At 38.4% G+C, this 26,828-nt stretch overlaps 1 protein-coding gene across 10 annotated transcripts in view; it reads left to right on the top strand.

Moving 5' to 3' along the window:
- CCDC158 (coiled-coil domain containing 158) overlaps positions 1–26,828 on the top strand; it is a 75,299-nt gene that overhangs the window by 6,000 nt on the left and 42,471 nt on the right. For 8 of the 10 annotated variants that reach the window (XR_009052488.1, XM_057725492.1, XM_057725494.1 and 5 more), the window contains exons 2-12: positions 76–293; positions 5,222–5,331; positions 5,444–5,771; positions 6,145–6,221; positions 7,074–7,184; positions 7,799–7,913; positions 14,897–15,016; positions 16,760–16,957; positions 18,034–18,516; positions 24,081–24,270; positions 26,106–26,258. Coding sequence is in view for 9 of the 10 variants with exons in the window: in XM_057725492.1 (XP_057581475.1) it covers positions 76–293; positions 5,222–5,331; positions 5,444–5,771; positions 6,145–6,221; positions 7,074–7,184; positions 7,799–7,913; positions 14,897–15,016; positions 16,760–16,957; positions 18,034–18,516; positions 24,081–24,270; positions 26,106–26,258 (2,103 nt within the window). In the remaining variant the exon portion in view is untranslated. Of the gene's footprint in view, positions 1–75; positions 294–1,987; positions 2,126–5,221; positions 5,332–5,443; positions 5,772–6,144; positions 6,222–7,073; positions 7,185–7,798; positions 7,914–14,896; positions 15,017–16,759; positions 16,958–18,033; positions 18,517–24,080; positions 24,271–26,105; positions 26,259–26,828 lie in introns of those variants that run through there. The other 2 variants (XM_057725495.1, XM_057725493.1) reach the window with 2 other exon arrangements.

The following is a 26,828-nucleotide window of genomic DNA, read 5'->3' as shown; positions in this document are numbered from 1 at the left end:
ATCACCTGGGATAATGTTTGCCACAAAATTATTTTGTTATTAACTTGATTAATTGGTTAATTATTTAATATTTAGGTTCTTCAGGTCCGTTTTTTATGTCATCTATTCGTGGAACAATAATTGAAAACACATCTTCAACTGGGACTTTGACACAAATTCCTTTTTTCCCTAAATATGAAGTGGAACTTGATTCTCATAGAAAAGTCATTCCTTACCCTGGAAAGGAACACATTGAACGTGTTTTGGAAGAATATTCACATCAAGTCAAAGATTTGCAGAGAAGACTAAACGAAGTGAGTTACATTCTTTTCCTCCAGTACCTGATGCCATTTTGGGGAGACAGGTGCAGAGCTTTGAGACAGAACCCAAACTTTCTGGAAGAGAAACTTAATAATGCAGTCATTGGTTAAACTTGTTAATTTGGCCTATGCCTTCTATTTCACTATTAAAAATTGGACTACCTCAAAAACTGGTTCAAGAGTGCAAAGCAATTATATTCCAATAAAGAGCTTAAAAAAATAAATATTTTTTATCTTGATAAAAAAATTGGACTGATTAAAAAGTCTACATACCTATTTGTCTTTTGCTAATAGTAAGTCATAGTGCCTTATCTTAATGGTATAATTTTTTCCAGTTTTATTGAGATATAATCAACATATGTCACTGTCTAAGTTTAAGGTGTACAACATCATCTCATATAGATAAAAAGGGAAAAAGAAAAAATTTTTTCCTTATCATAAGAACTCTTAGGATTACTCTCTTAACAACTTTCATATGTACCATAAAACAGTGTTAATTATAGTCATCATGTTATACATGACATTCCCAGTACTTATGTTGTACCTTTTAACCACCTTCATCCAATTCCCCCTCCCCACATCCCCCTTTGGTAACCACAAATCTGATCTCTTTTTCTATAATTTTTTTTTTTGTTTTTTAGATTCCACATGTGAGATCATATGATACTTGTGTTTCTCTGTCTGATTTATTTCACTTAACATAATGCCCTCACTGTCCATCCATGTTGTCACAAATGGCAGGATTTCCTCCTTTTTTATGGATGAATAATATTCCATTGTGTGTGTGTGTGTGTGTGTGTGTGTGTGTACATACATACATACATACATGCATACCACAACTTCTTTATTCATCTGTCAGTAGACACTTACGTTGTTTCCATGTCTTGGCTATTATAGAGAGTGCTGCTGTAAACGTAGAGGTGTAGGTATCTCTTCAACATAGTGGTTTCATTTCCTTTGGATATATTCCCAGAAGTGGAATTGGTGGGTCATATGTGAGTTCTGTTTTTGATTTTTTGAGGATCTGTTTTCCATAGTGGCTGCGCGAGTTTACAGTCCCATGAGTAGTACACAAAAGTTCCCTTTTCTCCACATTCTCGCCAGCATTTGTTATCTCTTGTCTTTTTGATGTTAGCCATTCTAACAGGTGTGAGGTGATATCTCTCTTTTTTTAAAACTTTTATTGAGATATAATTGACATACAATAAACTGCATATATTTAAAGTGTACAATTTGATTTTTTTTCTTATTAGTAATGTATGTATGGCAATCCCAGTCTCCCAATTCATCCCGCAAGGTGATATCTCATTGTGGTTTTGATTTTCATTTTCCTAATGATTAGTGTTATTGAGCATCTTTTCACATACCTGTTGAAGTGCTCTTTCCTCTTAGGTCTCATGGAAACACACTCTCCTGATTTTCCTCCAGCTTATTCTTTTTCAGTTTCTTATTCCAGCAAAACCCTCCATAGATAGTAATAGTGATTCCCATAGCTTCTGTTGCCATTTATATGTCAGTGAATATTCAGTTTACATTTCTGATCAGACCTCTTAACTGGTCTCCACACCAATTAGTGTACCTGTGTTTCTACTGACATTTCTACTTGAAATGTTTCTCAGGCTCCATAAACTCAGCATTTCCAAATGCATACCTGATCTTTCCCCCAAACCTTTCTTCTAGCTATATATGTGCCGAGACCAGCTCGGCGACTCGAGGTGAGTGACGGGTGCCGCAAACTTGAAGAAGACACAGACACAGACTGAAGAGAAAAGTGGGACAGGGGGCTCAAGACCACTCGGATCAAGAGCCCTGCTGACTCATCCCAGGTTGCTTTTATTGAGTTCTTTGGCTAACATTCTCAGGTTACACCCATAAACAATCAAAGGCCTCACATGACTGAGGCAATTATCTTTGTTTACTTCCTGGGTGCGAGTTGAGCAGGTGTGGATTTGAGCTGGGCATGGAGAGCAAAACAGCCCTGGGAGCAGGAGACCTCTCTCAGATATTGGGGGTCTGTGCCCCACCCCTGTTGGCCCTTCTGCGACTGTGCCTGTCTTAGGTTGTTCCTCCCTTGAGGAATCTTACCCGTCTCTGGCTAACCAGTCATCCTCCAGGGCCAAACAGGGTGATATAAGGAAGGCTCTATGCACCACCCCTGTTGGCCCCGCTGCGGCTGTGCCTGTCTTAGGTTGTTCCTCCCTTGAGGAATCTTACCCGTCTTTGGCTAACCAGCCATCCTTCAGGGCCAAACAGGGTGATATTAGTCTCCACGCCCCGCACCCTCAGCTCCTCCACTGCTCAAGCAGGACATTCTGAATCCCATCGCTCGGCCCACATACTTTAACATTTTCAAGGTTTCAGAAAGGTTCCCGAATGTCTTCCCACATATATGGTGCCACATTTACATAGCTGCACAGGGCAAATCCCTGATTCATTCTTTCTTTTCTTAATAGAAGGTGTTTTTGAGGGTTTTGTTGTTGTTGTTTTGTTGCGTTGGGTCTTTCTTGCTATGCACGGGCTTTATTTATTTGCTGTGAGTGGGGGCTACTCTTTGTTGAAGTGTGCGGGCTTCTCAATGTGGTAGCTTCTCTTGTTGAGGAGCACAGGCTCTAGGCATGCAACTTTAGTAGTTGTGGCACTCAGGCTCAGTAGTTGTGGCTTGTGGGCTCTAGAGCACAGGCTAAGTAGTTGTGGCACACGGGCTTAGTTGCTCTGTGACATGTGGGATCTTCCCAGAGCAGGGACTGAACCTGTGTTCCCTAAATTGGCAGGCACATTCTTAACCACTGCACCATGAGGAAAGTCCTTAGAAGTTTTGTTTTTTGTTTTTTTTTGTTTTTATTTTGGCCATGCCACATGGCATGTGGGACCCTAGTTCCCTGACCAGGGATCGAACCCACACCCCCTGGATTGGAAGTGCAGAGCCTTAACCACTGGACAACCAGGGAAGTGCCCCTGATTCATTCTTGTTACCTCTTCATTTTCCCTGACTTCCGTTTTACTACCAAGTCCATCCAGTGTATCTTACATATATTTTGCTAATCTGTTTCAATTTCCACTGTTACCATCCAAAATTCAGACAACTCTAGCCATTTACCTGGACCATTAGAGAAGAAGGTAAAGCGTCTTAACTTATAGTGGCTATATAAACATTGTCAACTGCAGAATTGGGTAGTAAGCTACTATATTTCCTTTCTTGTATAATTTTTGTTTTTCCTGTGGTTCCTGATTGCCTTTCTTTTTCCTTATACCATCGATATTTACCTTTATCATCTCCTCATTAAAAAAAATTATCCAATAGGTCTTCTATCAAACCCTCCTTTAACCCAGGACTCTAGGAGTTCTTTTGTCTAGTCTAGATGAGTTTCTTTTTAAGTCTGTTGTGTAACTATTTTCTTGGGATTCCTATCACTGCCTTCCTGGATGGATCCATGATTTCCAGGATTCACTTGTTTTCTCTTTTCATCTTTCTTGATTTATTTCTTCATTTAGTCAAAACACATCTTTAGAAACTTTTAAGAAGGTATATATGGGACATACATTATGTGAATTTTTTCATTCTGAGAATGACTTAAGCTGGGTAAAGTTGAAAGTTATTTTCTCTCAGTCCTTTGAAAATATTGTATGCCCTTGCACAGACTGAGATGTCTATCTGATTCTTGTTCCTTTGTAGATGATATGTTTTTACTTAATTGAGGTTCATCTTTAGAAACTTTAGGATCTTATCTTTATCTCTGAAATTCCACTATAATGTACTTAGGTGTGGATTTTTGTTTTTTCCTTCACTGTGCTAGGACCAAAAGGGACTGAGTGGACCCTTTGGGCCTGCAGCTTTGTGCTTTTTAGCTTTGAGGAATTCAGGTGTGTTTTCCCCCCCTTTGATAGTTTCTTTCTGTTTTCTTAATTCTCTCTTTCTGAAGTTCCTATTAGTCAGATATTATCTCCTAGGCTGAACCTCTAAATCTCTTACCTTTTCTTTCAAATTTTTGGGGCGCATTTCTTGACCTCCAGCATTTCTATTGCAACTTTTTAGTTTGCAACTATATTTTTAATTTCCAAGAACTCTTTCTTCTCCCTTGATCATTTCTTTGACACAGTGTCCTGTTCTTACTTTACAGCAAAAATGTCTCTCAAATTTCTCTGCGATACAAGTTTTTGGAAGTGTTCTTCCATTATTGCATTCTCTCTTTTTATTTCTTTGGATCTTTTTTTCTGGGTATTTGCTCATTTGTTTAATCTTGATCTCTTTTTTTTATTTTGTAATCTTCCTTCAAGTGTTCAGTGATTTTTGGCTTGTTCATACTCAAGGATGAACAATAAAAAAACTGGTGGCCGTCTCCCTGGGAGCACAACTTGATGGCTTTACTTTGAGATAATTAGGTGGCGCATCAGCCGATATGCTGGGAGCTCTCTCAGTGCTTGATTTTAGAGATCTTTGTGAATTTCTTTACAGTAGAACACTGTGATTTTTGAATGGTAGTTGTCTGCTGCCAGACAGACATGGTGATTTCTTTTTTTAAGCTCTTTATTGGAATATAATTGCTTTACAGACATGGTGACTTTTTAAGTCATATGGAGGTAAGGGTTGACTTTTCTATGTACATAATTTCTACCAATTCTCCTGTCCTCAGGAATAGCATTTATTCCTATCTCTATCTTGAGCCAGAAGTCAGATTTGTTCCAGAAACGGTGTTTTGGTTGTAAAGTAAATGGATTGAAAGGGGGCAAGGTTGAGACAGTGAGACTAAGGTATTCCAGAAATGTAGGTGAGAAATGATTAATCAGGCCCCGAACAATGGTGAAGGGGGAAAAAAGTACACATAAAAATAAATCATTGATATATAGATTTTTGGAAATTATTAGCTATAAGGAAATACATTCCTCTAATGAAGACTAATTTGCAGGACTTTTTTCTTTTTCAGAGCAATGAATTGCATGAGAAACAAAAATTTTACTTAAGACAATCAGTCATTGATTTGCAAACAAAACTTCAAGAGATGCAGATGGAGAGAGATGCCATGGCTGACATCAGGTTGGGATTCATTACCTGAAATTATCTTCAGGTTTTACTCTTTGTAGTTTAAAATCACTGTGTGAATCTGAGTTTTATCAACATTATTTCTTCTCTTTCATTTATTTCATAGACGAAGGGAGAGTCAATCCCAGGAGGATTTAAGAAATCAGCTTCAAAATACAGTTCATGAACTTGAAGCTGCCAAATGCCTTAAGGACGATATGTTGAAAGATAGCAACACACAGATAGAGCAGCTCAGAAAGATGATGCTTAGTCATGAAGGAGTGCTTCAGGAAATCCGATCAGTCCTAGTTGACTTTGAAGAAGCCTCAGGCAAGAAAATATATGAACATGACAACATGTCTACCATCCACTTTCGCAGCATGGGCTCAGCTATTAGTAAAATCCTAAGAGAATTAGACACAGAGATTTCTTATCTTAAAGGGAGGATATTTCCAGTAAGTGGTGAGAACACTACATCAATTTTATATTAAAATTCATTAAGACAATAGTAGTAGGCATATAATTTTTTAAACTCTTCAGAGTAAGCCAAGTTCTCATTTTTGTTCTCTAAAATAGCAGAAGTTACTTCCACAATGATCTTTCTTAATATTGGGAACTAACTTGACTTATCCATATAAGGATTTATTCTCTCCACATGAGAGAATAGCAAATGTAAAAGATCTAATAGAATACAGCAATAGAATGTATCTGATTTTAGTATTGCTTCTGTTTGCGTCTTTCTAAAGCATTCCTTTTGTTAGAAATCTCTAAATTTCCCAAGCTTTAGATTTACCAGTTCCTAAATCAATATCTCTTTTTTATAACCAGGTAGAGGATCAGCTTGAAGCACTGAAATCTGAATCACAGAACAAAATGGAACTACTTCTTCAACAACATCAAGATAGGTAGGTTTCTGGCTGAGGTATAGAAGATCTTAGTGAAACTATACCACAAGTCTACAATCTCTCATCAGCAGTTCCAAAATCTAAAGAGCTCTAAAACACAGAATTTTTTTCCCATAGATTTGTGGCAAACTCACGTGAAAGAAAAAATTATCCTACTTGTTTAAAAAGTAGGGAAGACTTTATTAAAGGCTATTGCAATAGGAGTTTGCATTAGAGAGTGATGAGGCTCAGTTCCCAATACAACAAGGGCAAATGGGGATTCATAGCCAAGAAGCAGGGTGAGAGTGTCAGCGGATGGAAAATTACTCGGAGGGGACATTGAGGCAGGAGGGTTCTCACTAAACTGACTTGGCAAGGTTCATACTAAGTCTAGGCTTTTTACTAAGTGGGGTGGGGCGTGGGCTGCCAAGAGGAGTGTGACTAAAGTTTGGTCAAGGTTAGTCTTTGTCACTCAATTGTTGGCAAAACCTGATCTGAGCTAATATAAAGCTTTTTATAGTCTTTATGATTTACTGTGAATATTTAAAAACCTACTGTTGCATTAGTAATGTCTGACTTCTAGGATACCTCTGTAGGTCTCTCTGGAGGTGTCACATAATATTTAGTACTGTTATTTATTATCATTGTAAAATTAAAAAAAAAAAATTCTGAATCCCAAAACCTAACTGGCCCCCAGATGACTTGGATAAAGGATTCTGGATCTAACTTAATATACTTGTCATAAAAATAATAGCATATTCAAAGCTAAAACAAAATACTAAATTTGAGAGTGGTGGAAATCATTAATTTTTAGAATAATTCATTGTCATGCAAAATCTGTATCAAATAATAATTACCACATTCTTTTTATAGGATTGAGCAGTTAATAAGTGAACATGAAATTGAAATAACAGGACTTACTGAGAAAGCTAGCAGTGCTCGGAGCCAAGCCAATAGTATCCAAAGTCAACTGGAAATCATTCAGTATGTGTGTCCTGGTGGTTTGAAATGGATAGTCATTTATCTTCATTTTATTTTTATTAATTTTTTGTTCTAAAATCTTTTTTTAAAAATTGCTTAATAATTGATTCTACAAGAAAGTAAAACTTTTCTAACATTCAAGGAAATAAAAGATTACTTAACATATAGATAATACTTTATAACCATCTCAGAAATATTATGGCAGGTATTTGGGCCTCTTGGGATTGGATGTTTTAAATATTGTCTACATTTCAACTGAGGATAAAACAGACACACACTATATACGTATGTGTGTGTATGTATAACTATACATATAAATAATTTTATAATTTAAGCTCCTGTGTTGAAACTTTTTATATGGACATTTTCAGTCATACACAAAGGTATAGAGAAAAAAAGTTGTATAATGAACTCCTATGTATATATCACCTGCCTTTAACAGTTAACATTTTTGAACTTAAGCTTTTAATAAGCAATTTTGGAAAATAAAAGACTATTGGCCTAATAATGCTATATTAAATAATTAGTGGAAGTATCTAAAAGCTAGAAAATCCTTAGGTATCACATTTATTCTTAGTTTGCTCTTTGCTCTTATTCCTGCTTTAAATCCTTATTAGAGAACAAGCAAGGAACCAAAATTCAATGTATATGCGTCAACTGAGTGACCTGGAATCTACTGTTTCTCAGCTGCGTTCTGAATTAAGGGAAGCCAAAAGAATGTATGAAGACAAGGTGAGTTTAGATTTTGCTACTCTGATTCCAGAGACTATTATACATAGAATCAATTATATAGTTTTTAATGGTTTATTTGAAAATGAGGAATCAAAGCAGTCACTTCAAATTAAAAGCAGTTTATAAGATGGGTGCTAAATATCTACTAATATCAATGTTAAATTACTATAGTTAAACAGTTTTTAAGTTGTTTGCTCAAATTAATTCATTCTTAGAAAAGTTTTTTGCCTCCTTCAAGTAAGTTTCTAAAACACAGATAATAAGACCATTTGAATTACTTTTACAAGGCCTACCTAGCTTTAGCAAGTATTTGGTACCAGCTGGTCTCCCCCTACCACTGAATATTTTGGAGCCTACCTCCTCTCTTACTTCAGCTCCTCCTTATTAATCATTGTGCAGCTGGCAAACTGAATTCACTTCAAGATTAGTCTGAATAAAAAATAATTAGGAAGCTAAATCTTCGTTTCTCATCACACAGTTCCTATTAAAACTAGATAGTAATTTTTACTATAGCACTCTGTTCTCTCACTGTCTGCTGCTTAAAGAGAAGCTGTTCTCTATCATTATCAACCATTTTTCTGGAGCTTAGGTTTTTGTTAATTTCAAGGACACAAAATAGTGCCCTTTTTGTGAATGCCACCTCTCATCTCCAAGATGTTCTAGTTTGGAAGATAAATTCAATATTTAATCATCCTACCTATAAGAGAATCTACAGTTCTAACTACTTGCAGTCAATTTCTCACTCCTTAGTTGACTGGGCAGAAATAGAGTATAAGGAAGCAGCCAGATTTTCTTTATAAAATAATCCAATTTTATAGGGTAACAGTGCAGGAAAAAAGCTCCTTATGGGAAGCGACAGTTGACTATTGAGGCACTAATTCTTCCAGATCCTTTCCTGCCTTTGGGCAAGCCCTCCTGTAATTACCACTGTCACCCCTGTGCTGGCCACAGGAGGGGGCTGTTTCTCCTTGGTTCTCTAGTTCTAGACCTTCACTTTAATTCATTGTGGCACAGCTAAAAGAAGAATGGAAAATTTAGACACGACTTTACTATAAAAGTCTAAACAATAAAGAGTAACATGAAATTATAAATCTCAGTTGTGAGATTTGGATCCTCTACAGGGGCTTTCAAACATTTTTGATTACTACCCACAGCAAGAAATACAGTTTACCATATGGTCTAGTATGCACATACAACTGAAGCAGATTTCACAAAACAATACTTACACCTGTTACTTAAGACACTGGCTCTTTTCTGTTCTCTTCAGATACTGATCTGATGCTAGGTTGATTTCATGTTTCACTGGTGGGTTGCAGTGTGAATAACACTGCTCTCCAAGAGCTCTTCCTTAGCTCTTGGCCTAGATTCTTGTGTCAAGGTCATTTCAACCACTGCCACCTAGGAGCAGCCTTAAGGAACTTCAGACTTCTTAAAGGCTAACCCCAAGAAACAAAAGCCCAGAGAGAAATATTTGTTCTTTCCTGCTTCTCTGAGCCCTGCTTTTTGTGTTCTAGTTTCTTATCTCAGGATGACCTTTTCCCCCAAAGATTGATAGCAGGAATATCCACCCCATTCTGGGCAGATCAAGCCTACACAAAAGGCCCTGATCTCACCCTGTAGGATGGTCATGATTTCAATACAGCATGAGGTAGAAAGTTGCTTTATGACTCAGATTGGGTGGAAGTAGGCACCTTGGCAGACCTGAGCACTGACAATCCAGCAGCAAGGGAGGAGACAGGAGAGCTGCTGTGTTATCAGCTGCTCTGATACTCATCATACTGAAACCATTTTGAGAAGACTAGTTTAGTAATTGTTCATTGACAAATTAAACCCTTTGAAAAGCCACGAAGTACTAAATAAAACTCAACTCACCTGTTTGTCTTACATAATTTGAAATTGATACAGCTTTCCATTTGTAATGTTGCTTAGAAAAATTACCACTTCATAAGCTATTACCCATTATTTGCTAATCTGCATATGGTCCAATATATAACATCAAGGTGATCAACTCTAAATTTGGGCATGGTAGGAAGTTTTAACAAATACTGACATCTAAACAATACAAAAATAGCTTTTGTTGTTTTAAACATCTGTCTCTTTAGCATTATAGGTCGTTCATCTGGAAGCATAAGCATCCAGATGAATGACTGCCGACCTTTTATATGCATGTTTTGAGGTTATGTGTTGTAGATAAAACGTAATACTGAAGTCATCGTCTTCCTTTGCTCTAGTGTAAACAGTGGGTCACCAAGAATTTTGACAGTCTTAAAGTCAACATTATTGGAAATAAGGGGGGCATATTCGTTTAATTAATTTTAATCCAGATCACTGAGACTTGCAATAAAGCATATTGAACCTGAGTTGGCACCTAATTGATGGTTAACAGGATCTCTTACTAGTAACTCCCTCTAGTCAAGGAACACTGAGAGATGATTATCCTGCCATGTAAATACGGATTTGAATATACTGTGGCCTGAAAGGCATTGATAATACATGTTGTAACTGAGCAGAGAAGACCAAGCAAGTTAACAAAAGTATTTCATTTTGGGTTCATGAAAAAATTCTGTTGTTATGAAATGCTTCTGTTGTAATAAATTGAACATAGAATTTTAAAAACACAGATTCTTTTAACTTCTTTTATTTTCATGGACTTGACTTTACATTGCTAAAGCCTATTAAAACTTTAAAGTCTATTTTATTTTCCACTGCTTCAGTGCAGATTTTAGTATATACTGTTCAAATAACAATAAGGAAAAAATACTTAGAAGCTATGATTAAAAGTGAGATTTGTGAGAAGAGACTTATAAGAGTATGTTTATATTATACGTCAACATATTTTATGAGAGGTAGGCAGTATTGGCATTTTCTCCTGAGGTCAGATTCCTTCAGAAAAAAAAATTTATTATTTAAAAAAAATTGATGATGTGACAGGTCTAAAGAAGACTTTCCCAACTAAAATGCATAAATTTAGAGAAAACTTGTTTAGGAGGGCAGTGTTTCTCTTCAGATGAACAAAAGTATTTTCATATTGATGAAAATAGAAATTGTGTTTCAAAGAAGATTTTAAACATAGATTTCAGACATACAAAAGTGTTTTACTGTAATGTTTTTTCTATTCTTCTCTTTCCATTTTAGGAGAACCTCCAGAATTCCCCCTTACGAATTTGGACCAGTAGAAGCTGTCACTATTGGCTCTGTAGATTTGGCTTTACTCTTAACTTTCGCTTTTTGATAACAAAATTATCTCATGATCTTTATTCTAAGTTTATTTTTCCTACTTTGAAAACATTTGGGGCTGAATTTCATACTCAAAGAGTGAAGACTTAGTAGCACTGGCTAGAGCTGTATGCTGTGCGGGAAGATTCTATGCAAAGCTCTTTGCATAGTTCTGCCAGTGCACCTCCATGCTGACCTGCAGCATCCCTTATTATCCCATAACAGTGTCTTTTTGAGCACAGAAAACAAAAGATACAATTTGGCATGATTGGTGATATCTAAAATCACTGTAAGATTAGAATGAGATCCCAGTACTTATTTGTCCAGTGATCCAAAACAAAAAGTAGATTCATAGATGGTGAAAGGGAAAACCAGTGCTGCTATTTAAAAAGAAAAGAAAAAGAAAAAACCTTTACTGTATCTCAGATGTCAGTATTTATTCTGGATATTTTAAAAGGCTTTTCTTGATAGTGTTTTTTACAGCTGTTTGTATCAGCTCAGCTGCTACTTCAATGGTTTTCCCTTTCACTCTCCATTTATCTTTTTGGTTGATTAATTAATATAAATATTTTTACTCTAAAAAGTGAAAGGTAAAAGCAGAGCTATAGCAGTTGAGTCAGTACTGACAACTACAAAACAAATGTTCCTGCAGGGGTCTGGAGGAACTTCTGATACTTAGATGGAAAGATATAAGTTGACTCTTTTTTCTTTTCTTTTTTTTTTTTTCTTTTTAAAATTTTGGTCTCATAGATTTTAACATCAAACGGTTATCCAGAATTTCTTAAAAAGTGAAAACAGACATAAAATAGCAAGTCTTAACTGAAGCTTTTAAAGCACATACCAAAGTACTTTGCTCAAAGACAGAAAAGGTTTTATGCCAGTCTAGAAGTAAAAAATGTTAGTTTTAGTCATATGAATAAATTTTCAAATTGAAAGTGTTCTTGTTAAATTTATAGCTTAAAATATGGTTCCTTTGACCATATTTTGTTTGCAGAGACAGGTGGAAAATATAGAATTTCAGCTTTATTGATACTGTTCTTCTTGTCTTAACAAGTATTAGAAGCAGAATTGAAAGGAATTTAAAGATCATCTAGAATACTCTTTTCAGATTATTTGATGAAAAATGTATAACTTAGACTCAAATTATAGACTCAAAGAGCTTATGTGACAGAAGCTGGTTCAGACCCAAGGTGTTTGACTCTTAGCAAGATCAAATTGCCTCTCTGATCACATTTGTCTACCCAAAGTGAAAGTTTATGGTTTTTTCCCTAAATATTCCTAATGTCTTTACTAAGTGTGCTGAGTTAGTCTCTCCCAGTAATAATAGAGCCGAAGAGGTTGTATCAATTGATGCTATTCATTCGTCTTAGGAAGCTACTTGTGCCACAGAGGGTGAATCACTGTAGGGCTTTTTTCTGTGTATGCCCCCATATATGTATGGAGCATAAGTGTGAGCATACTTCTTTATAGGATTATTAGAATCTGTGAGCACGTTTCTGTCCACCACCTAATGTTTTATTTTATCTAATTCCTGTGAAATACTTTTTTATACATAACATGTAGTCAAATACAAAGTTTTAAAATATATCCAATGTAAATATTAAAATTTATATTCCAGTCCCTGTAGGCTGTAAATGCTACACTGTTGTTAAGTGTGAAACTGTTTCATAGTCCTATATTAGTATTTTCTTAAGTCATGTATGTATGTATGTATGTATGTATATACACACACATAACTTTTAAGTATTCATCCTTACCATTTATCAAAGAGGTGGTTGCATGTATATGTTTAAATATAATGTGCTTCACCGGTCAGAATGGCCATCATCAAAAAATCTAGAAATAATAAATGCTGGCGAAGGTATGGAGAAAAGGGAACCCTCCTGCACTGTTGGTGGAAATGTAAATTGGTACAGCCACTATGGAAAACAGTATGGAAGTTCCTTAAAAAACTAAAAATGGAACTACCATATGATCCAACAATCCCACTACTGGACACATACCCAGAGAAAACCATAATCCAAAAAGAAACATGTACCGCAATGTTCATCGCAGCACTATTTACAATAGGCAGGACTTGGAAGCAACCTAAATGCCCATCAACAGATGAGTGGATAAAGAAGATGTGGCACATATATACAATGGAATATTAGCCATAAAAAGGAATGAAATTGAGTTATTTGTAGTGAGGTGGATGGACCTAGAGACTGTCATACAGAGCAAAGTAAGCCAGAAAGAGAAAAACAAATACCGTATGCTAAGTCATATGTATGGAATCTAAAAAAATGGTACTGATGAACCCAGTGACGGGGCAAGAAAAAAAATGCAGATGTAGAGAACAGACTTGAGGACACGGGGTTGGGGGGAGAAGGGGAAGCTGGGACGAAGTGAGAGAATAGCATTGACATATATATATATATAGACTACCAAATGTAAAATTGATAGCTAGTGGGAAGTTGCTGCATAACATAGGGAGATCAACTAGATGATGGGTGATGACTTAGAGGACTGGGATAGGGACGGTGAGAGGGAGGGAATATGGGGATATATGTATAAATATAGCTGATTCACTTTGTTGTACAGCAAAAACTGGCACAACAGTGTAAAGCAATTATATTCCAATAAAGAGCTTAAAAAATTTTTTTGAAAAGTAATGTGATTAGTAAGTATGTGCTGAATTAATAAATGAAGGTCTTAAATGAACTTAGTCCAGTTTAAAATAGTCATCAAGAAAAAGATTATTCATATGTTCTCTAAGAAAGTTTAATCACATTTGCATCCAAACCAATCAATAAGTTTTATTCTTGACAGTAGATTTGGAAGCCTGTTCAATAGATGCCTTAGAAATAAGAAGAAATATGTAACATTTTTGCAGACATGAAAGATTTGTTATTACTGAAAAGTGGATGATGAAATATTATTGTAGGTGTCACATTAAATATCAGGTATCACTATGTAACACTAAGTATCAGTAGTTTTTCATTATTTTAATATCTGTGTCTAAGTTAGGAGTTTGTGTAGCTGTGCTAAAATCTCCATCGTCTGAGATGTTAACCTTTTAGCCAGCACTGCACCTCTAGGTTAAGAGCTGTAGGGATGCCGTTAACAGCAATGGCCCTTCTGACATATGTCATAGAAATGCACAGTCATACAGATCAGATAGCTGCCCCTCTGTAAGAGAAAAATACAGCTATAACAATCCTTTAAAATTGGTATTCTTATCCCATTTTATAGTTGAAGAAATTGAGGATTATAATATAAATTCACTTATCCTTTCAAAATAGGGTGATTATATAATAATGACAAAACGATAAACTTGTTATTACCATTTATTATTTTATATTCAATGCCTTTTATTATTGACACTGATATTCTGAAACAAAATAGCTCCTCTAAGTGTAATATAGTTAATTTATGTGGGCTCTGCCGAATGTTACTTATACCACATCAAAATTCCTGAAATACCAAATTATAGAACACATATTCACAGAAGATAAATCTTGAATACTGTGAAAATGAGAGTGAGGCATTCCAGATGATGGCTAAATCTAACAGTACCAAGTATTTCATTTTGGTCAACTTGTCTGGCTAAAATCTACATAGACCTTAAGTTTAGAAAACTTTGGAAAATACATCACAATATAGTTTTATTTTTGCCCCCCAAATAATACCATTGCCCCAAAATAATACCATTGTTTTCCAAAGACTATATATTTATTTTATGTTCCTCATTGATGTAGTCACATGGATTTGTGCTTTCCTTTTAGATTGAAGAGCTGGAGAAGCAGTTAGTTCTTGCAAACTCAGAGCTAACAGAAGCACGGACGGAACGTGATCAGTTCAGTCAGGAATCTGGAAATCTGGACGATCAACTTCAAAAGCTCTTGGTAAGATGATGCTCTGAAATATGAATGGGATTAATTCTGGGAAGTTTTTACCACAATAATTCACAAAACTAGTTTCATTTATAAAATTACAAAATGTACAACACATTTGTACAATTATATACAGCACAATATCCTAGACACTATTCAAGTTTTACATATAAAATATGATATTCTATACTTTGAGCAGAATTGTTAGGGTTTAAAAGTTAGATGAAGCTGATTTTCAAACAGCCATAGTCTTTCAATTAGGTACTGTGTTCTGCTAAATTGAAGTAGTGTTGAATGTTCATTTCGCAGCCAAACAACATCAAAAACACATACAAATTATAAAGAAAATTTAAATGCAAGTTTAGGTAAAAAAATTTTTTTTAGAAAGAAAAGAGGCTTCTGATAGTAGTGAACCCACTTCAGCCCTCTGTTAGGGGTACTTCAGGCTGAGAAATTCGGGAAAGGAGATGTCAGTACCCCTTTGTGTGATATTTATTAGAGGTCCTGTGGAATAGGGTTCTCTCTCCCACCAAACCCTACTCCAGGCTACAGTGCTCTCTACTGGTAGAGTGTCCTTCACAGGCTAACAGGGGGCTGGATTTGTGTGCTGTAAAGGGAGAGCTGGCAACTGTGAGAGAAGCTCTAAACCTTAGGATAATCCTCACTTCTTTCTCTCCTAATGAGTATTTTCCAGTGTCCTCATATCTAACTTGAAAAGTTTGGAGGTTAAATGTCTGAACAATCCTCATACCCATCCCCTCCTTTTTATTCTTGCAGCCACTTCCCATTCATCCAAGCACCTCATTACACCTGCAGTGTGGCCGCATTTCCCTATCGGTTCCTAAATCTGGTTTCTTCCCTCTTCCATCCAGCCTATATTCATCTTTCTAAAATATAGCTCTGATTGTGTCTCTCTTCCACTCAAAAATAACTCTCCCCATAAAGTCAGACTCCCGACCTTTCAAGACTGTTATGTGGCCCCATCTTACCTTTCCAGTCTTTCCTCTCTCCACATAAACCCAGTGCTCCAGGCAAACCCCATGTGCTCCTTTCGAGTCCCTTCTTCCTAATCTCTGCATCTGCAAGCTGTTCTCAAGGTCCAACTCAGTTGCTTTCTTGAAGCATATGATCTCCTTTTTGATCATGTCTCTCTGCTGTTGATTTAGCTGTGTCTCATCAATGAAAAGCCACCTCTAGTTATTTGTCCATTTGGCTCTCTGGGTGAAAAGTCGTCTGAAGATCTGTGTGTCTTTTTTTCTCCTGCTCTGACTATGGAGTTTTTGCCAACAGTAGACACTCACTGTGTATTTCTTGAGTGGCCGAAGAGGGAGGTAATTCTGTTCACAGCCCAATTGCCACTGCAGTCTCAGTACCAGACATTCTTCTGCCATTTCTGAAGCAGTAAACTAAATTACTATTGCTGTTCCTTCAAGTTTTTCTTTATTACAAGAACACACTTGAGGTGAAGCATAATGCCTTTGTTATAAAATTCAAAACTTAACAGGATGATTTGTATTTTCATTATATACTATTTAGGGTCTAGTCCATTGAGATGTAATGCTAGAAATTACAAGTAAACATGTTATTTTTCTAGGAAATCATTGTTCTTTATCAAGCCATTAAAAAGGAATCAGATTCCAAAATCAAAGGCTTCTCAAATCACATAAAAACTCCAAAGGTGATGTAAGGAAGGAAAATAAGAGTTATATTTTAATTGTTTACTACCAGGGGAAGAGCTTACCTCCTTTCTCGTAGGCTGATCTACATAAACGAGAGAAGGAGCTGAGTCTGGAGAAGGAGCAGAATAAGCGTCTGTGGGACCGGGACACGGGCAACAGCATCACTATCGACCACCTGCGGCGGGAGCTGGACGACAGGAACATGGAGGTGCAGCGCCTGGAGGCCCTCCTCAAGGCCATGAAGAGCGAGTGTCAGGGCCAGATGGAGCGGCAGGTCAGGCAGGGCTGGGCAGCTCCTCATGGTCTCCCCACAATAGAGCTGTGGATTCTGTGAGCAACTGATAAAAACCTGTTGTTTATTTCTATATTTTTGACCACTTGTGAAATTTAAAATGTTAAGCTTTATTTCGTTTTTATCCATTGTTGAATAATGAAAATCCCATTTAATTGCCTTTTCATTTTCACATAGAAATTGGTAACCTAATAATTGCTTTTTTGGAAAAGCATCAAACCATAGGGAGATCTGAGGAACAGCAGGGTTGAAGGTTTCCAACAGATGTTTTTTTGTTTTTGTTTTTTCCCCCCAAAAGAGGCTTTCCCCTCCTTTCCCCCCAAACTGATTAGGACTGATAGGTATATATCTATGCAGGTTGGGTGTCCTGCATTTCAGTGCACCAGGCATGAAAGGTGGAGTGCTTTGTGAACAGCAGTGTACCTTCAGGTCTGAAAGACATGCTTCCAATGCCAGTAATTGCCATAGAGACATAAAAAGCATCCCACAAAAGAATAAACTTTCCCAAATGAGAAAGCAAACCAAGGGAGCCAGTCTTAGCTTAGACGCAGGCAAAGTCATCTTCCTATTCTCTGGCCCAACCTGGGCAGGAAGAAAGATGAAAGGAGCAGTTGGAAATTAGAATCTTATTCTTTTCCAAACAACGACCAGAGTATGTAAATGTATGTTGGATAAAAGCCATTATTCATTTTCCCTCAGAGGTAGAATTAAGGGGCAGGTTGGAGAGAAATAGAAAGGGCAGTAGTCTTCAATCCTACCACACTTCCCACTATTGCCAGTGTTATCCTAACTTAAATTGGTGTGGAACACATCCTCAGAGGAAACTTGCTGAGCTCTTTTCCACTCTACAAAACCATTCTGGAGGAACATTATTATTTAATTAAGGCTTCTCCCCTTGGTCTAATTAACGCATGTCAGTCTATGGTTGGTATGCAGTTCTGACAGCAAAACAATTTGAGATACTGTTAGGTTCATGGCATGATGTTCTTGAGCTAACCTGTCATATCTCCTGAGACCTCCACCTGCCTAAATTCATGAAATTCTTCTTTAACAATCAGATGGCAGCAATTCAGGGAAAGAATGAAAGTCTAGAAAAAGTGTCCTCCTTGACTGCTCAGCTTGAATCCACCAAAGAGATGCTCCGCAAAGTAGTAGAAGAGTTGACAGCCAAGAAGATGACCCTGGAGAGCTCCGAGAGGACCGTGTCGGACCTGACAGCTTCCCTCCAGGAAAAAGAGCGAGCCATTGAAGCCACCAACACAGAGATCACAAAGCTGCGCTCCCGGGTGGACTTGAAGCTGCAGGAGCTGCAGCACCTGAGGAATGAAGGGGATCACCTCAGAAACGTGCAGACAGAATGCGAGGCCCTCAGGCTGCAGATGGCGGAGAAGGACAAAGTGATCGAGATCCTGCGACAACAGATTGAAAACATGACGCAGCTGGTGGGCCAGCACGGGCGGACGGCTGGTGCTATGCAAGTAGAGAAAGCCCAGCTGGAGAAGGAGATCAACGACAGGAGACTGGAGCTACAGGAAGTTAAGGTCTGTGGTGTTCTGGTGGGTTAGCTTCTGAAATATCTTTTTTCCCATGAGTAAGTATGATCTAATTGACTGGAAGGGGGTTCGGTAAGACAGTTGTGGACACTCTGAAATTGTTTCAAAGTATTTGTGTCAGTGTGCGTGTATGTTTTCCTGAGAAAGGGTCCATACTTTTGTTAGATTCCACAAGGAGTGGCCCAGAATGGTTCGGTACTGCCAATACAAAAGAGAAAAATCTGAAAACCCAGCTTCTTCGTGAAGCCTTTCCTGATCCCACAGTTTGAAGAAGTATTCTGTCCCTCTTCAGACAGACCTGAATTTGAATCCCATCTCTCACCACTCAGTAACTGTAAAACACTGGACTGTTTGCTGAATGTTGGCTTCTACATCAGTAAACCAAAAAACAAACAAAAAACCCACAAAACCTTATTGGGTTATTTGAGGCTTAAATGAGAAAATATGTATCAAGGATTTAGCTTGATTCCTGGCCTGTGGAAGTTGTTTAGAAAATACTGGTTCCCTTCCCCCATTCCATTCTCCATCTGAACCTTGTCATCCTGCATTTCTACCTGTTATAGCCTGGGTCACATTCTGTATTGCACTGTGTGTGTGTGTGTGTGTGTGTGTGTGTAAATAGCAGTGTCTTTTCTTCCCTATAAGACTGCAGATTTCTTCAAGCAGGGTACACATCTTATTCATCTTTGTACCCCTGCCCCATGACTTTGTGCCTTGCACGCAGCAGGTGCTCAGTAAATATTTATCAAAATTTAAAACTATTGAACGAATTTTTAAAGAATTGATTTCCTAAGCTTTAAGTCACCTGCATCTGCCATGGTAACTAGTAGAGACAGATCACATACAATTAATATTTTTCTTTTAGTGTTACTGAGATATAATTGACATACAACACTGTATAAGTTTAAGGTATATAGCATAATGGCTTGATTTACATATATTGTGCAGTGATTACTACAATAAGTTAACATTCATCATCTCGTATAGACACACAAAAATTAAACAATATTTTCTTCCTTATGATGAGAACTTTTAGGATCTACTCTCTTAGCAACGTTGAACTATACCACACAGCAGTATTAACTCTAGGCATTATGTTGTACATTACATCACTAGCGTACTTATTTCTCTTATATCTGGAACATTGTACCTTTTGACCACCTCATCCAATTTCCCCGCCCCCTCCTTTCCCTGCCTCTGATAATCACAAATCTTGAATAAACTTTAGAAGCCTGAGTTTCCTCATTCTAAAAATCGGGCCGATGGATTATTACCTATCATGTGGAGATATACAAGTTCATTGCAAAAAGAGCTAGAATTTTCTAGAGCTTAAGTTTTACTAGGTTTTATCATACAGTTTTTTTCAACAGCCAAACTTACAATGAAAGAGACTTGAAGGCTTCTCAGTGGCCAGCCCTTACAGTGAAAACTTTAGAATAGATTTGCAGAACATGTTATAGGGGAAAAGATGATTATTCCACCTTCTTGTTAAAGAAAAGAGATGGATTTTAGTATTGTTAAGAGTACACAGGAATGGGAGAATCTATTGTGTTTTATACTCTGTAAATTAAATCAGTTTTACCTGCACAAAAACCTTATGAGGTATGTACACTATTATCCCATTTTGTAGATGAGAAAACTGAGAAATGGAGACATTAAATAGCTTGCCTGAGAGCAATACTACCTTGGGATTTGGTCCTTGGCAGCATATGAGTAAATACTACAGTGCAGTGGTTCTCAATCACCTGAGAACTAGAAGTTCTCAGTCACCAGGACTGAGAACAAGAATCACTTGGAGGGCTTGTTAAAACACAGACTGCTGGACCCCAGTGCCAGGGTTTCTGATTTAGTAGGTCTAGGATGGGGCCTGAGACTTAGTGTTTCTAAACAAATTTCCGTCTGATGCTGGTCTAGAGAGCACGGGTCAAGTTCTCACAGTAGAGTATCCCAGAGCAGAGTGGGTTACTGTGACTAGAGTGGCCAGTGAACGCTTCACAGAGAAGTGGGGGCTTGAAATGGTAAAAACTAGGCAGAGAGGAGGAAAGAAGGCATTCCTAGTGAGCAGAAGTAGCTCAGTCAATTCTTTATCCTACAGATGGGGTGGGAGCTGTTAAAAGTTTTGAGTAGGGAAGAGGTAACATGAGAAAAGCAATGTTGGGGGTAGGTTAATCTGATAAAGTTTGGATAAAGAATTTAAAGATAGATTGGACAGGGTAGAAACTAATTTTTAATTCCCAAATATGGAACTGGAGCAGCTTCAGGGAAAGATTTCCAAGTTGAGAAGAGCTTTACACAGATGCAAAGAATGTAAGTTAAAAATTTGAGCTTTAAAACATGTCCACTTCCCTTCACAATCCAGCGAGGAAGAAAGGTGGGGAAGCCTAGCTCTGGAAGGTATGGTTTCTCTCACCTCTTCAGGCTGGGTCCTGAGCACGCTGACAGCAAAGGAGCAGGGTAAGCTTTCTCCCAGCACCTGCAGGTCCTTACAGCTCGATCCTTTCTTCCAAGGCTGAAAGAGGACGGTTGTCCATCAGCTGGCCCCACCAGGTGGGATAGGAGTAGCATATGCCCGGTGCCTGTTGTGATGCCACAGGCTATTCCAGGAAAGCCCTCCGCCTCCCTTACCCCGTGGGACCCGCTGGATCTAGGGTGACAGTTACCGGGAGGGGCTAGGCAAGCTGGGATCAGATGGCCTTGTTTAGGGCCTTTACTGCCCAAGCCTGTCACGGGTGGGAGTGAGACTAGCCCACAGCTCTCCACCCATCCTTTCTGCAACAGCTAAAAGCTTGTCATGTGTTACATTTCAAATATAGCATTGGCCTGTACATTTAAACTGTATTAACTAGTATTATATTTAAGGCCAACAAGCCTTAATTTGAGGCAGCAATCTGATGACAAAAAAGTAAGTTTCTTTTCAAATGGTGTTTGCTTAGAAGGAGCTAGGACAGCACTGTCCACTAGAAGTGTGATGTGAGCTACCTATATAATTTAAAATTTTTTAGTAGACACAAATAAAGAAACAGGTGAAATTAATAACATTTTATTTAACGCATATCCATCATAGGGTGATATTTCATATTGTCATCAATATCACAAATTGAGAGATTTTAATTTTTTTAATATAGAATCTTTGAGATCTGGTGTGTTTTGTATTTACAGCACATCTCCACCTAGATTAACCACATTTCAGGTGTTCAGCAGTCACATGTAGCTAGTGGCTATTGTACTAGCCAGTGCAGACCTAGGTCTGAGAAGAGAGGGGTTCATCCTGGGCAGGGTTACCAATGTGAACAGAGACCAATTTTGAGCCAGTTGTAGGAATCCACATGAGAGGCCATGATAATCTACATTGGAGGTTGGGGAAGATTTGGTTGATTATAAGGGGTCAGGGGAAAGGGAAAGACATAGGAGATTTTGAGGTTTCAAAGACACTTAGGTGTCTGAGGGACTTAGAATATAGCAGCACCCCTAACAGAAGAATTGGGAAAGAAGTCGAGAGGAAAAGCCCTGTGAGGAAGGAGCAGGGGAGTGGTTTGGTCAGACTTTGCAGAAGCATGCCAAGCTGGGAATTCCTGGCAGTTAGTTGGAAATGCAAAGTTAGAATTTCCATATTCATATTCCCTGCTCATTTCAAGGACCAGACCCAGCCCACCTCACTTGCTTGTTCTAGCGGGTACCTTCTCATTGGTCTCCCACTTCCACTCCTCCCTTTGTCCCCAGCACTGTTTATGCTTCACACAGGAACCAGAGTTACATTTTTAAAACATTACGCTGTATCACTCCCATGCTCAAAACTGTCCAGTGGCTTCTTTGTCACTCAGAAGGAGCTCTCACTCACATCCTTACGTTGCCTCGGAGGCCCACCTTGTCCGAGGCTCCCTCTGCCTCGCCTCCCACCACTTCCTCCCACACTCACTCCACTCCAGTGTAGAGGACAAGAAATCCTTTTCCCTCTGTCCTTCTAAATTCTCTGGGCCCTGACAGATTAACAAGAGAAGGACAAACAAGTTTATTAACGTGTATATTTCATATATGCATGGGTGAGACCAGGGAAATGAGTAATTCAGAGAGGTGGCTTAGAATTCAGGCTCAAGTACCGTCTTCAGCTAAAACAAAGAAGAGTATAGGGGAGGCATGTCTTGGGAAGTTGATCAGGAAAACTGCAGTTACGTGGATTTAAGTTGGTACCTTCCCAATTTAGAGTCTTCCTCCTGGTGCAGGGAGGGAGACACCCTTAGAAATGAAGATTCCCTTTATAAATGTAAATTTCCCTTAAAGATTAACTTCTACTCTGTTAACATAATTTCTTCTGAGTTCGTTGGATCTCAAAACAACTCAAAATAATCCTTATGCCAAAGAGGCATGTTTTGGGGTTGCCTATTCTGGTCTTCTCCACCAGCCATTCTGACAGCCTTGCTGTTCCTTGGACACATTACCTGTGCCTAGAGCTGTCCCCAGCCTGCTGCATGCTTGCTCCTTCACCTCTTTGAGGTTTCTGTTCATCAGAGAAGCCTTTCCTGGCCAACTGTGGCGGGGTCCCCAAGATCACTCACAGGGTCATCGTGTGTTAGGAGGACTCACAGTGCTCAGCAGGTAGTCGTGCTCATGGGTAGGATTTATTACAATGAAAGGATCTGAAACAAAATCAGCAAAGGGAGAAAGCACGTGGAGGAAACCAGCAGGCACAGGCTTCCAGAAGTCCTCTCCTGCAGTCATGCAGGATATGCTTAATTCCCCAGAAACAAGTTGTGACAACGCATGTCAAATGTTGCCAACCAGGGAAGTTCATTAGAGACTCAGTATGCAGGGTTTTTATACTGGGGGCTGGTCATGTAGGTCACCCTTACCGGGCAGGTGAATACAGTCTTCCGAAAGGAAAGCAGGTGTTCAGCGTAAATTGTTTTGTTTGCCGAACAGTTTAGGCAGAGCGGGCCATCAGTTTGGTGGGAACCCTCTCAAAATCCAAGTTTCCAGAACAGCCAACCGCCAACCTGCCTAGCAGGCTTTCATCAGGGTAGCAGTCAGGCTTGCTTCCACATACCAACTCAGCTCAAGTAGCAGCCCCCTTCCTGTGTTCATTCCCTACCCTCTCACCTTTTTCATTATTTTTTTGTCCTTATTATTATCTGGCTATTAAATATTTGTTGTCGTCTGTCTCCTTTTACTAAAATGTGAAAGCCCCATGAGGATGAGGACATTGTTTGTTTACTGCAATCCACAGCCAGGGCAGGGGAAGCCTAGCAAGTGAGGTGCCTTGGGAGTAAAACAAGTAGGTGCTCACCTGGGGCCCCACCTGCCTCACCTGCTACACTATCCTCAGCATGTAAAATGGGCCTGGCACAAAGTAGGTGCTCAACACCTTTTTTTTTTTGAATGAACGAATATATAGAATAGGAATAATGAAGGGTTGTGGTCAGTGATACTGGGAATTGACATCTAAGGTTAAAAGAAAGGTGAAATACTCCTTTTGTTTTCCCACTTACTATTGCTGCTTTATAATTTATTTATTTTTTATTCTTTACTCTATCCTTTGTGTTTATCTGTATATTTAGATTTTAAAAGATAAAAAAGATGCAAAGATACGGGAGCTTGAAGCCAGAGTGAGTGACCTGGAGCTGGAAAAGGTGAAGCTGGTGAATGCAGGCTCTGAGCGACTCCGTGCGGTGAAAGACATCAAACAAGAGAGAGATCATTTATTAAGTGAGGTGAAAGCTAGTAGGAATGAGTTAAACAGTCTTACAGGTATGTTACTCTGGTTCAGATTCTGCCAAAAAATAGGAATGCTATCAGTGAAGTTCACTGAGGATACTAGGACTGTATGAAAGAATGGTTCCTCATCCCAGTTACAAACATGGGTAATTATGGTGTCCCAGTGGGCACATTTCATCACCTAAAATCCCAATACTTCTCGCTGAAGCACTCCCGGAGCATGCACTTATTAACCATTAACTTTAGTCAGCTCTCAGAGTCCATGAAATTCTTTACTGAGTTTCCAAGAGAAGCGCGAGGGAAGTGGAAACCTTGAGTCCTTTGAGTCAGACAGCTTAATCAGAGGTTTAATAATGAAGCAACACATGTAAACAGATTTATGTAAATTTCTTGAAACGGAAATAATCCAAGGCCTTAAATTTTAAAATGAAATACTCCTAGTTCACTATTGGTATGGTATAGGTATTATCTACTTCTCACGTACACGCACACACAGACACACACGTACGCACACGTGTCAGTGATTCCTGAGCATTTATGATGCCAGATGCTGAGACAGGCCCTGGAAACCACAGTGAGGCTCCTGGCTAGTTGGGAGCCAGACCTGTACAGAACGGGTTACAGCAGAGTGGGTGAGGCACAGTGGAAATGTGCTGGGTGCAGATGGGGAAAGGGTAGAGAATCGGCCTCTTGTAGGAGGTGACTCTGTTCTGGGTTTAATGGAGGAAAAGGGATTTGGCAGGTGACAAAGAGGTAGAAGGGCAATCCAGGCAGAGAGAACATTATGGGCAAAAGCAGGAAGGCATGAAATAACATAAAGTGACCTCAGAAGTATTTATGGGAGTAGAAGGACAAAGGAATGAGGACTAAGAAATGAGGCAGAATAGATAGGTAGAGCCAGACAGTGTGGAGCCAGCAAAAGATATTAAGTAAGAGATTGTTGTCATCAAATTTACATTTTAGAAGGACAGTGTCAGCAGGTGAAAAGAGAAAGGCAAGCCTAAAGGAACAGAGGCCAACCAGTTAAGGAGGATTTTGCAGCAGTCCTAGGGAAAGGTGATGAGAACTTGAACTGAGACAGTGGCAGTGAGAATGAGAGCAGAGGGAAGAATTAAGAATATTTTTGAATCAACGGTACTTAATGATTGGAGGGGTTCTGTGTGTTTTTCAGGTTTTAAATTTGCAGCGTTGGGAAAACTATGATACCAGTAGCTGAGAGAAGGAAACCAGGAGGGGTTGGCTTGTAGGCAGGAGGGTGAGACGCAGTCAATGTGAGGCCACTGGTCTGGGAGCACCAGGACATCCACATGATGTCTGGATAGACAGAGTTAGATCTCAGTGGAGAGGTCTTGTCTCTGTTCCCTTTATATGTAAATCTATCTATCATATATAAATAGATAAATGTAAATAAATAGTTGAATAAGTGTGTGTATGTGTGTGTATTCTTTTGTATGAACGATGGATGCCAGGTTACTGGAGATAAAAAAGTCAGATAAGACACATGGCAGCCTCAGGTTCCTCACCATGTCAGGGAGATTCATCTACCTACAGATGGTAGTTAAATCTGTTGTGGTAGGTATGATTATCCAAGAAGGTTTAAGATGAAATAGTTGTGAGCCAATTACACTGGCTGTGAAAAAAGCAGAAAATAAGTAGGTAAAGGAGGAAGACCCACCCAAACAGATTAAAAAGAGTCAGATCCCTGGAAATGTGTATATACATCTAATTTCTATAACAAATGATGATGTAACTAAATGGAGTCTCTTTCAGCTCTACAATTCCGTGATCATTAATTACAAATGAAATATACTTTATAACAATGGAGTAGAAAAAATTAACCAACTATTATTGATTATCATGTTGTACAGAGGACTATGAAGTCTTGAAAAGGAATTTTCGAAACAAAAGTGAAGAAATGGAAACTACTACAAATAAGCTGAAAATGCAATTAAAATCTGCACAGTCTGAGCTAGAACAAACAAGAAATACATTAAAGTCAATGGAAGGATCTGATGGTCATGGTATGCTTTAGTGGATTTTTTCCATTTGTTTTTAATTCCCTTGGTCTAAATTTATTAAAACACAAACCTGGATACATTTCCTTTCACCTCTTCATGGTGCAGCATGTGAGAGAGATACAATAGGTATCATTGATGGGTGTTATATAGCAGTAGTTCTCAGGTTTTGTTTTGTTTTGTTTTTTGAGGGAAATTGCCATTTACTTAATTTAATCCTTAAGTATCCGGATCTTTCTTTTTCTGTAGCTGTTTCAATAATTTCTAACAGACCTCAATGTCCATAAATGCCAATTAAGTGTTTTTAAGGAAGTGTTGATATAAATACAGGTTACCAGTAATTTTCATTCAACACCTTATTTTTCACATATTTATTATCTACATAAACTGTGTATCTGTGGCTAATTGTCAGTTCCTGGTTCCTTCTCTGAGATGAAGATGGGAGGGAGCCCTGGGAATTGAACTGCTAGGATGAGGGGGTCCCTTTAATGATTTACACCTGTTTCCTTTTCACCTTGCTGCCCATATTAATTCAGAGAGAGAAGGTTCGTTGCTGTTTCATATTATTCATATCAT

This window comes from Hippopotamus amphibius, chromosome 3, assembly GCF_030028045.1.
Source record: "Hippopotamus amphibius kiboko isolate mHipAmp2 chromosome 3, mHipAmp2.hap2, whole genome shotgun sequence".
In the NCBI taxonomy this organism is placed as follows: domain Eukaryota; kingdom Metazoa; phylum Chordata; class Mammalia; order Artiodactyla; family Hippopotamidae; genus Hippopotamus; species Hippopotamus amphibius.
The sequence above is the reverse complement of the archived record's forward strand: the minus strand, read 5'-3'. Positions and strand labels throughout refer to the sequence as shown.